Below are 12461 nucleotides of genomic sequence, written 5' to 3'. Positions count from 1 at the left end.
GGGGCTCTCTGCTGTCAGAATAAACTGATCAGCCAATTGGCTGCAGCAGGCTCATTGAGAAAAAATGTCCAACAATCCTGTTTGACAGATGTTGCTCTAATTATCAACTTCTGCTAAATAGATATGACCATGCATGGACTAAAATGCATCCAGTCCATGCTAAAGGAATTTCATTTTGATCAATCTTTGGCCAGCTTAAGGCAGGCCATACATGGCTTGAATTTCAGCCAGTTCTGGTAAGTTGTCAAAAAATTTGAAAAAAATCTAAGGAGCCAGGCTGAAAAAAGTTAGTTGAACAGTGACTGCAACCAATCAGCCAGTATTACTGTTCAGATATTTTGACAGCCATGGGTGCCTGGTGTCGCAATACAAAAGCTCAGCGGCAGAGGCAGATTCCTCCATCCATGCTGCTAGGTGTGGATCGGAAAATCTATTGATTTCTCTAGATCAGCCAAGCAGGCTTTATGTGTGAGGGCAATTTAAGTGAACTATGGGGGGAATTTACCAAAACTGGAGCACTCAGAATCTGCTGCAGCTGTGCATGGTAGCCAATTAGCTTCTAACTTCAGCTTGTTCAATTAAGCTTTGACAATAAAACCTGTAAGTAAGCTGATGCAGAACTGAACCAGATTTTGTAAGCTCCAGTTTTAGTACCCCCCCCGCATTATCTTTTTTATTGTAAATCAGCCCAATTAAGTATAAGTAGTGTTTAGCATAATTACTATAGCGTTATTCTTTATTGGATCATTTACAAAACAAAGTTGTTACAATAATAAATGATATTTTTACAGTTACATTTATAATTTAGGTTATAGCAACTACATGGCAGTTTCACAAAAGTGTAACTATATTATAGTTACAATATAGTATATAGGGTAAAAGTGCAAAATAATAGCTAGATAGATTTTTTCATTCTAGGCTATGTAATAATTTAAGAATAAATAAGTTCTTTAAATGTACTTAAAGTAAACATAACTGTGTAGTTTGGTTGACTACAAACAACATGACAGCATTAAGTGCTGTTACTGAAACACATAGGAAACAGGGTAAACTGGCTGAGCTATGCTGAATGTGCATAAGCAGTTCCCTAAGTCTTGCATGCTTGCTGGTAATCAGATGGTAGAGTATTTAACTGCTAGCCAGGCATTTATAAAGCTTTCATAAAGCATAGTTTAAGTGCCCATCTTTCTTTTCTAGTATGATAGGAAAACTTTCTTTAGAAGTATGATAACCATGTTTTTAGAGGCTCTAATGCGCCATACACACACGGTTGGCAATTCCGACGGAAAAAGTCTGATCGGGTTATGTTGTCCGAAAATCCAATCGTATATGGACTCTATCGGACTTTTTCTGTCGGAATTTCCGATGGAAAAAGTTTGAGAGCTGGATCTAAAATTTTCTGACAACAAAATCAGATCTGACTTTTTCTGATCGCGTGTAGAGAATTCCGACACACAAAGTGCCACGCATGCTCAGAAAAGATTTGGAGACAAAAGCTACTGGCCTCTACGTAGTCTCATCATATGTTTTGTACGTCACCGCATTCTGAACGATCAGATTTTCCGACAACTTTGTGCGACCGTGTGTATGCAAGACAAGTTGCGGCCAAAATCCATCAGAAAAAAATCGGATTTTGTGGTCAGAATGTCCAACCATGTGTATGGGGCATAAGAGTCTGCTGAATCTTTTACTATCTAATATTTCTCATTATCATAGCTCAAAAGTGAATAATACTCTAATGATATTATAGATAATATAGTCATACAATAGAAATCTAACATTTGTGTCTGAAATTTAAGTCACATAATGACAGAATGATACACATGTAGCAATTAAAATTAAAATACACAGAAGCTAATAATTGATAATTTGTTTATATTTAAAAAAGAAACACTGCTTTAGATGTATGCAAAAGACCCCTTTCACACGAGGCGGATCCGTCCAAGCGGAATCCACCTGCTCAGTGCAGAATCTCTCGGCTGATCCCCGCTGAGCATATGGATGACAGGTTTGTGTCCACTCTGCTATGGGGCAGTTGGATGGAAATGGACTGCATGTCTGTTTCCATCCATTTGTCATCTCATCTAACCCACTGGATGGATGGCGAATATATTGCTATACGTCTGTTTTCAACTGATTTTGCCAGATCGGATGCCCGGCGGGTATCAGCTGACACATGTCCACTGACATCCGCTGCCCCATAGAGGACAATGTGTAGTCTAATTGGTTTCACCTGAAAAACGGACAGGCAGACTCGATTGGTCAGCTGGTGTGTAAGGGGCCAAAATGAGACACCAGATAAATGTGTCCCAGAGCTCAAGAGTCCCTTGTATGTAGATAAGTGGATCCTTTATGTCAGTGATCATATTCTTAAAGTAGTTTGTCATTGGGCAATATAAAATCTATCTTTTTAGAAACCATCTTAATGCAGAGGTTCATGCTGAGTCAATAGTGTAATGCGTGTTCTGACCTCTGTTTAGAGTCTTGTGCCGATGATCCTAGCAGTTTTCAGTTCAATTACACAATGCACTGCAGGTATGTTGTTATAAAACAAAACAAATTAACCTATGGGATTACATGACCAGACCCTTTGCTCACATTTGCTAAGCCTTTGTACCATTTAGTTTTTAAGGACAGAGAACTAGAACTTTAAATGATGCTACTCAGTGTCAACTCAAAAGAGGTTTTCACATTTCAAAGCAATTCTTTTAGTTTGTGTGCCATACCTAGAAAATAAATAGTTGATTGTCAGACAAAGTCAAGTTCAATTCATGAATTATAAGCATATTTGTAATTCTTTTTTTTTTTTTTTAAACCCACACATGGCCATACATATAATTCTTCTGACATTGCTGTAAAGATTACCAGAGGGAAAGAATAAGGCTCCATTTACACCTGGGTGAATTCTGTCCATGATTCTGCCTGTGATTCCAGGATCATGAAAAAACACAGGCTTCTTTTGCAATGGCATTTCTTATTAATGGCACCCTAATCGTGGTGAGATTTTGGCATGGTTGATGTGTGATAAATCCCGCTGCAATCGTGGCAAAATCGCAACAAACTATACTGTCGCTCAAAAGAAGCTCCTGTTTCTTTTTGAATGACAAGCTTTGCATGTTGTAATTTTGCTGTGACTGCAGCGCAATTTATCACGTGACAACCACAGCAAAATTGCACCATGATTGGGGTGCCATTAACAAGTAATGGCATCTCAAATATGTCCCAACCCCCCCCCCCCCTCCGGGGTTTTCCATGATTCTGGAATCACGGGGAGAATGGCGGCGATTCCACCCATAATTCAAAGTGCTAAGTGTGAATGGAGACTAAGAAAACATAAATAAATTGATGCTGGAACCAATTACAGTCATGCTTTGTAAATGCATTACAATTCTTAGATAATGAGACATGTGTTTTGAAGGAGTCAATACAAAATATCACTTTTTTGAGAATCAAATGTTCATAAATTATAGCCTTAATCATTCCAAATGTATCAGCTAATCTTAAAAAGAGAGAGATCATGAAGTCAATTACCATATACAGTGCCATGCACAGTAATCTATCTACTTATCTCTGCACATTTTTTACAGACCAATTTAAATCTGACTTCTACATTGTGAATAAAGTTTAACAGTTCATAAAGACTTTAAAGGAAACTTCTATTCACAGAATACAGTTAGTTATTTATAATTGCTGATCATCAATAAGGATATAGTACAAGCAATGTACCTTGCTTAGAGTGGAACTGAAGTCCAGCTGTAGGAAACAAAGATCGGGCGGGCTTTTATTGTAGACGAGACATGCATTTCAAGATAAATGCCCCTACCTACCTGCTTGCTGTCTTCTTCAGCACTATAAACTAAGCTGCACATGCACAGCTGAGCGCCGGGCAGGTCTCTGAGTTCTGCATGCGCATGAGTGACCCCATCCCTCACCGGCCAATGAAAAGGCATGAAGATGCCACTGCAGAACCATTAGAAAAGTGAGTATTAGGCCTTTAGTTCTGCTTTAAGGAAGCTGCAGTTTTGTGTATTGCCATTGTGTAAGTAACCTAGTTTTTGAATCCAGTGGGTGACAACATATTTAGCATGAAGAATGCACCTGCATCTTCACATCCTAATTGTAACAAACCTTCAAAGCATTGGTATTTTAGAACAATAATGATTTAAAACGACTATTGTTTTATACCAACAATTCCAGTTAGCTATTTCCTGAATTCTAGGTGCAAAACTAAACATTCTTTAACACCAAATTAGAATTAAGAGGGAAAGAAAAAACCTCCTGTTTGGGCCTCTTGCCTATCGGAACCTTATCCCTAAATGCACGGGACCCTAAACTCTGATTCCACTCAGTATAGTGTTCAGCCCCGTACAGCTGCAGCATGCCGTAGATTTCCACAGGCTGCCTGCAATGGAGTTGGAAACTTCTCCTGTCCCTTCTGAGTGCATGTAAACCCCGGGAGGGATGCACTCCAGCTGGAAAGCACTGTTTTCAAGTGGCCTAAAGGGCACCATGCTAACTGCAGTACTAACAATATAGTTTTTAAGCCTGTACAATCATTATTTAACAAGTCAAAAAAAGTTACATAGTAGGTGAGGTTGAAAAAAGATGCAAGTCCATCAAGCCCAACTTATTTGTGTGATTATATGTCAGTATTACATTGTATATCCCTGTATGTTGTGGTCATTCAGGTGCTTATCTAATTATTTTAAACTATGAATGCCCCCCACTGAGACCCCCGCCTGCAGAAAGGAATTCCACACCCTTGCTGTTCTTACAGTAAAGAACCCTCTGTAGTTTAAGGTTAAACCTAATTTCTTCTAATTTTAATGAGTGGCCACGAGTCTTATTAAAACTCCCTTCCACAAAAACGTTTTATCCCTATTGTGGGGTCACCGCCGGTATGGTATTTTTATATTGAAATCATATCCCCTCTCAAGCATCTCTTCTCCAGAGAGAATAAGTTCAATGCTCCCAACCTTTCTTCCTAACTAATATCCTCAAGACCCTTTATTAGCTTTGTTGCCCTTATTCCAGTACATCCTTCCTGAGGACTGGTGGCCAGAACTGGACAGCATAGCCCAGGTGAGGCTGGATCAGAGTCTTGTAGAGTGGAAGAATTTTTGCTTTATCACTGGAGTTAATCCCCAGAGATTAGTAACCTTTTTGTTCTATTTGTTAGATATAATACAAACTGAATTGCTTCATAACCTCCCTCTGCAGCAAAGTGTTTTAAATCCAAATTAACATAGTATTAGATATTTTGCAACCTAGTCTAGGACTCTGGCAATGTTCTGATACCTTTCTGTTAAATATATACTGTACATAGATAAGTGCAAACTATTTCTTTATCATATACATTTTGTGGGGCTTTAATTGTTCTGTGGTGTAGCTGTTACATAACTGCCACACAAGAAGCAAAACCCGTATATGTACAGTAATGGCAAATATAGGAACCCCCACTTACACATATATTTATGAACTATTTAAATGCAACGTTTTTAAAACAATAAGTGCCTCACTTTTTATGTTACAGTGGGGAAGGTTTAAAAACCTGTTTTTTGTCACTTTCTGTCCCAGATAAACAAAAGAAAGTTAGGGGAAATCTCCACAAAAGGAGCAAACATTTCACCATTGACTGTTGTCACCAAAGCTGGAATCCCTAATAGCAGATTTCCCTTTTACTCTTATTTTTTTTATAAGAAACTTACAGTTTGGAATTTTTCACCATTGAGTCAACACCTGAAAGGCCATCTCTTAAACAATTGCAACAATAAAAATGTGTTTTTCTCTTTTCAAAATGAATTATAATGTGACTGGAGTTCCACTTTAACATTTTCTGATATGATTAGCTCCATTCACATGGGGGTATATACTCCTACAGCCATGCAGAAGGTCATGTTTATGCACTTGGGAAATTACAAGATTTCCCTGAAGCTGTGTGCAGCCAGTCTGTCAAAATCAATGACAGAGTGAGAGACAAAGTGACAGTGCAAATCTTCACATGCATGATAATCTTTACATTCACACAGGCATGAATGCACAGTTCTGGGTACACATAATCTGTCACCCCCAGCATGTTCCCTATGTATAAACACATACCTATGTACGCATTTAAATGAAGTCTTATAATTAATGACATTTATATTCACATAAAAGAAATGATAAAAAAGTTGATGTTTCTTTAATAGAGTCCCATTAAATTGTGAGATAAGGGGTGAGGTGTTTCTGGCCTTTAAATACAATTTACCTTCACGCTGATGACCTGTCAGTTTATGGCATGCACTTTTGACACATCATCCAACAAATAATTCTCCTTGTTGTGTTGGAGTTATATTATAGGAGCCAAGACCTAAATGTACATGTACCATGCCTTGATATATTGCATTGGCCAAACTATGGAAAGGATTCTAATCAAATTTTCAATTTACAGTAATACAAACCAGGAGTCTTGTTTTCTTTAAAAAGGTGAACTCATTTTAAATGTTTATTATTGGAAGATAAATTAATTAACATTTGTAAAACTCTAAATTTTAAATGTTAAAAAAAATGAATTCCCCATGTGTTTGCCATTCCTTGTATCATCACCTATATTGTTTTTCTCTACAGTTTCATGCTTCTTTAATTTTACCACACCTTCTGGAATAATTCTCTCACCAAACTATCCTGATGAATATGGAAACAATATGAACTGTGTGTGGCTAATAATATCAGAACCAGGAAGTCGGATTCACCTGATCTTTAATGACTTTGATGTAGAACCCCAGTTTGATTATGTTGCGGTAAAAGATGAAGGTATTGCAGAATTACCTGCACTTGGTACATTTTCAGGAAATGAAGTGCCCTCTCAGATTGCAAGCAATAGTCACATAGTACGTCTAGAATTCCAGTCTGATCACTCAACCACGGGTAGAGGCTTTAATATTACTTATACAAGTAAGTATAATTTAAAAAAAAATCAATCTTAGCTTTTTAATATGTTTGAATTGATTTTTTATTTAAACACATTCCCAGAAGAAATTGAACTGAATGAACCATTGTCATATTTCTGTATGGATAAAAATTATAGATTCTGAGAATTGGTGTATACACCCCATCATGTTCTTTGACTCAAATTACCAATGGCATTATAACTGAATATGTTTCATATAATCTATATTAAAGCAAATGTATAGTGTATTTGCCATGAGCATATCTTTTACTGCAATGTTCACCTTATTGCAGTTTTTGTTTGACTTCCTTATTTTTACATGGTTGCACTTCCATATTTTTATTAATATATTGAAAAAGCGATTAGAAACTAGAAAAAATTAGCAACTAGAGAAAGCTCACAATAGTTTAATGCAGTTACTCTACTGTCTTTATTTATGAATTTCCTTTAAAAAAAAAAATGGGGTGCATTTACTATAGGTAAATAGACCGTGCTCTTCCCCTGAGCTTAGTAAATGTGCTCTGCTGATTTCTATCATTCTATCATATGTAAGCAATAATGTTTTTTGTTTTTTTCCTTATACCTAATTGGGTATTCTTTACAAAGTGAAGCTTCAGCGCATTTATTATGCTATGGGGAAAATGAGGGAAACTGCACTTCTAAAGTGCACAGTCTATTTGTCTTTCATAAATTGACCCCACTGTTCATAATTTGTAGTGAAATTTGTTAACAAAATATTCACTTTTTTGTCTTCCTTTTTTGCATCTCAGTGCTGCTGATCTTTTACTTCTTTGCAGCCAATTCCTGTCTATGTGCACACAATCAAGCAATACATGTAATTTTTCAGATGGTGACAACAATGAACCATACAGAGTTTTAAGTGGTCACCTGTAGCTTGCATTTGAAGCATGGAAGGGTGACAATGCAGGAGCACCACCAGGAGACAGTGCTGTCACCCTATACAAATAAGTGATTGAACAAGGACCTTGATGGCAGGTCAAGCTGCAGATTTAAATAATATATAAAACAATTTAAATCACATTAGCATGTTAAATACTATTTGAGATTTTAGTGATTGGTTTTAAATATACTTTAATAACTGTTGAGAAAAGATATCAGTCCCACAAAAAGTACATTTTGTAAGTGACTTGATGTCCTGATAAACAGAAAAGCAAAGTGCAACCATTGCTATGCACTGTAATACATTAAGCAAAGTCTGTCTTTTAAATTAGCATGCGCATATACAGTATAGTTAGAAATTATTTACGACAAGGTTTTTAAAACACACCTTAATAACAATAATTACTTCATGTAAAGAAATATTTATTCCCTTTTAAAAGAAAAACATTCCAAAAAGCATTACTTTTTTTCTAGCATAACAAATTTAAGAAAAAATACTTTCATCTAGATAGTTGTAGAGATTCTTTGAAGGTATAACAGTAAAGAAGAGGTGATCTTCATGGTCCTTTCACTGCCACAAGGTTGGCTAAGCCCATCTATTTGCAGAAAAGTGTATACCTGTATATCTTCCTTCCCACTGTTATGACCGAAGTATCCTTAACTAGTCACCCCTAGATATGTAAGATACACTGTATTGGGAGGATGACGTCTCTATATGATACATTGTATACTGTATATATATATATATATATATATATATATATATATATATATATATATATATATATATATTGTTCTTTTGATTACTTTATAGGGTTTATTATTTTTCATTTACCCATGTTAATGTGTTGAATTTATGTAGTCCAATCTATCTTTTAATCTTAAAATTATGGTTGATACATTTATTTCTGTTACAGCATTTGGCCAAAATGAATGTCATGATCCTGGAATCCCAATAAATGGAAGGAGGTTTGGAGACAGGTTTCTCCTTGGGAGCTCAGTATCTTTCCATTGTGATGAAGGTTTTATCAAAACCCAAGGATCTGAATCTATTACTTGTATTATACAAGATGGAAATGTAGTTTGGAGTTCTACTGTTCCAAGATGTGAAGGTGACACATCTCCAGTATGATGTTTGTTTAAACATTTTACAAATTCATGGATATTTGTTAACTGCCGAAAAACAGCGTTTCATTTTTTAGAATGCAAATGAACAAAATCCTGTTGTTTTGTGTGCATTTACAAGTTGTACATTAATGCCCAACTCCAGTCATAACTTTTCACTGTAGTCTAGGTTAAACAAGGGAGCGTCAAAGTCAAAATTTGTTGCATGTGAGTTCCTTCCCCAAAACACAATTCTATTATTTCAAAAAGTCAAAGCGCTATATATAATAATCTATTAAGTCAATATTCATCTGATCTTTTTATATAACAAATCTAACCTCAAAAAAAATAAAATCCACTTGCATGTAAAGAGTTCCTGTAATTTACAAATTATATATTACATTATTTTATGATTTTTTTATTGTATTAGTTTATCATCATATTATTAATATTCTTTAAACTGCTTAACTCAAATTGGTCAGTAAGGGCATAACTGAAAATCCCCCCCATAGCAAAAATTTTGATGCACCCCTCTCCCGCAGTTTCTCTGCAGCAGCTGGCAGTGTCAACTGTGACAGTATATGTCACTGATCTTAATGTGTGCCTAGATCAGAGGTAGCAGGAGAGTTGTCAGGATAGACTGCACTCTATTAGAGGCAAGTGTTTTGATTAAAAGTTATAGTTAATCATCATTATTGGTATAGCATCTAAGTTAATTATATTGTATATTATGACAAAATGGTTAATGTCCTTGCATGCAATTACTTTATAACCCTAACACAAACTTCTTTAATCTCTAACTTCTTTATACTTGTTTATAGAAAGACAACCCTCAGCCTTCCTATAATGCTTTAGCAAAGAAGAAACTCAGGGTTCTTTTCAGTTTGAAAGCAGAGGTTTTGGAATAATAAATCTAAACTGCCAGACAGATAGGCAAGTGCTTCTTACTGCATAGAGGAGGATCTGTCACAAAAAAAACCTGAGATTTGACTTCAGCCCTTCCATACTAGAAGCTTTTACAGTATAGCTTTCCTTAAAAGCCTCTCTATTGGTTGTCTCCCTTCTACCCCAGGCCCCATAGCAGCCTGTTATAGCTATTGTCACACCTATCTCATTTTTTTTTATGATTTGACTTTTTCTATTTGTATTGTCTTGATAATTTTGTATTTACCAATGACTTTCTTTTTATTTTGGGCTATTTATACAAGCGTTGGCAAGATTGCATATATTATTATTTCACCATTTTTATATTATTCAATGGTCATTTAAAACATTTTTGTCTATTATCTAAAACCAGTTAAATAGTGAGCAATTTTACTTTAACTTTATTATACAGCACCATGTGGAGGACATTTAACGGCATCAAGTGGGCTTATATTGCCTCCAGGCTGGCCTGGCTATTACAAGGATTCTTTAAACTGTGAATGGGTGATTGAAGCAAGAACTGGGCATTCAGTTAAAATCACTTTTGAGAGGTAGGGCAATATATGCATGCTGAAAGCTTATGGTTCATCAAATGCAGAGATTGCAGAATTAATGATCATATTTTTTCTCTATTTGCTATTATAACACCCATACATACATTTTTCTGAATTACATGCTAGCTATGATTAGGGATGGGCCGAACACCCCCGAGTGCGGTTCGCACCAGAACATACCGCACAGGCAAAAAATTTGGCAGAACACAGAAACACCATTAAAGTCTATGGGACACAAACATGAATAATCAAAAGTGCTAATTTTAAAGGCTTATATGCAAGTTATTTTCATAAAAAGTGTTTGGGATCCCGAGTCCTTCTCCAGGGGACATGTATAAATGCAAAAAAAAGTTATGAAAATGGCAGTTTTTTCAGGAGCAGTGATTTTAATAATGCTTAAAGTGAAACAATAAAAGTGAACAATTTCTTTAAATTTTGTACCTGGGGGTGTCTATAGTGTGCCTGTAAAGTTTTTTCCCGTGTTTAGAACAGTCCCTGCACAAAACGACATTTGTAAAGGAAAAAAAGTCATTTAAAAGTTCTATTGGCTATAATGAATTGTCAGTCCCAGCAATAGAGATAAAAGGGGAACCCCAAACCAAAATTAAAAAAAAAATTGCATGGCGGTCCTCCCAAATTCCATATCAGACCCTTCAGGTATGTGGCCTGGTACAGTTCAGGATGCTCTCTCGTCCCCCTCTTTTCCTGTGGCCTGCCCGGTTGCGTGCTGAGATAAGGATCTGGTATGGATTTTTGGGGGGACCCCACGCCATTTTTTTTTTTTACATTTTGGTTCAGGGTTCCCCTTAATATTCTTACCAGACCCAAAGGGCCTAGTAATGGACTGTGGGGGATCCCATGCTGTTTTTTTCAATGACTTTTGTCTGTATTGCCAGGACTGACAATTCATTATAGCCACTAGTATTTTAAATGACTGACTTTTTTTCCTTTAGAAATGTCATTTTGTGCAGGGACTGTTCTAAACATGGGAAAAATTTGCCACTTTACAAGCACACTATAGACACCCCCCAAGTACAAAATTTAAAGGAATATTCAAATGTTATTGTTTCACTTTAAGCATTATTAAAATCTGAAAAAACAGGCATTTAACAAAAAAAATGATACATGTCCCTTGGGGCAGGACCTGGGTCCCCAAACACTTTTTTATGACAATAAATTGCATATAAGCCTTAAAAATTAACACTTTTGATTTTTCATGTTAATGTCCCATAGACTTTAACAGTGTCCTGAAATTTCACCGAACACTGCACATTGTTCGGTGTTCGCAGAACATCCAAACAACCAAAGTTAGGGCCGAACTGTTCCCCCATCCCTAGCTATGATATACTGGGGTTGAGTCACTAGAAATGGAGGGTGCAAAATCTGGTGCAGCTCTGTAAAGAAACAAATTAGCATCCATGTTTTTTTTATTTGTCAAAGCTTAATTGAACAAGCTGAAGTTGCTACCATGCACAGCCACACTAGATTTTGCACTCTCCAGCTTTAGTAAATCAACCCCATTGCATATATCTTCACATTCCGTTAATTTACTAAGTTCATTATTGTTCATTTAGCTTAGTGAATTAAGTAAATGTATGCAGGGAAAAAAAGTTTGCCTACATATGATTTAAGTGAAAACAACTTAACTTTATTGAATATAATGAGATTTGATTTCTTTAGTAAATTAGCTCCATGGATTTACAACAAACTTGTTAGGACTGACAAGCTAATGTTTTACTGTGATATGTGACTGCCATGCATCCTAATAAGCGCCTGGATTTAGCCTGAATTTGAGTTTTGCATGCAGTGCCTTTCTACCTTTTCTGGTATTGAGGGTTCCAACAGTTTTCCACATAAATTACACACGTGAAAAGGTTCTACCACAGTAATTATCCTAATGCAAATTTTTCATCAAAATGTGAAGTCTACATAACTGTTATATTCCCCCACCCTTAAACCATTTAAGAAATAGTGTTTCCTGTAACAAATGATCACAGATTAGAAGATGTATTTACCTTATACATCAGATTCTGTACAAGGCACATAGAAAA

The 12461-nt window shown here is 36.0% G+C and overlaps 1 protein-coding gene across 1 annotated transcript in view; it reads left to right on the top strand.

The window, feature by feature from the left end:
* Positions 1-12461, top strand: part of CSMD1 (CUB and Sushi multiple domains 1) — a 2539710-nt gene that overhangs the window by 1754288 nt on the left and 772961 nt on the right. Inside the window, exons 14-16 of the mRNA XM_077487775.1 lie at positions 6607-6933; positions 8746-8940; positions 10269-10407. Of these exons, the coding sequence (XP_077343901.1) occupies positions 6607-6933; positions 8746-8940; positions 10269-10407 (661 nt within the window). The remainder of the gene's footprint in view (positions 1-6606; positions 6934-8745; positions 8941-10268; positions 10408-12461) is intronic.

This window comes from Lithobates pipiens, unplaced genomic scaffold (genome assembly GCF_037356315.1).
Source record: "Lithobates pipiens isolate NorthernLeopardFrog02 unplaced genomic scaffold, aLitPip1_a1.2 Scaffold_18, whole genome shotgun sequence".
In the NCBI taxonomy this organism is placed as follows: domain Eukaryota; kingdom Metazoa; phylum Chordata; class Amphibia; order Anura; family Ranidae; genus Lithobates; species Lithobates pipiens.
Note: the sequence above shows the minus strand (reverse complement) of the source record. Positions and strands in the feature narration are given on the sequence as shown.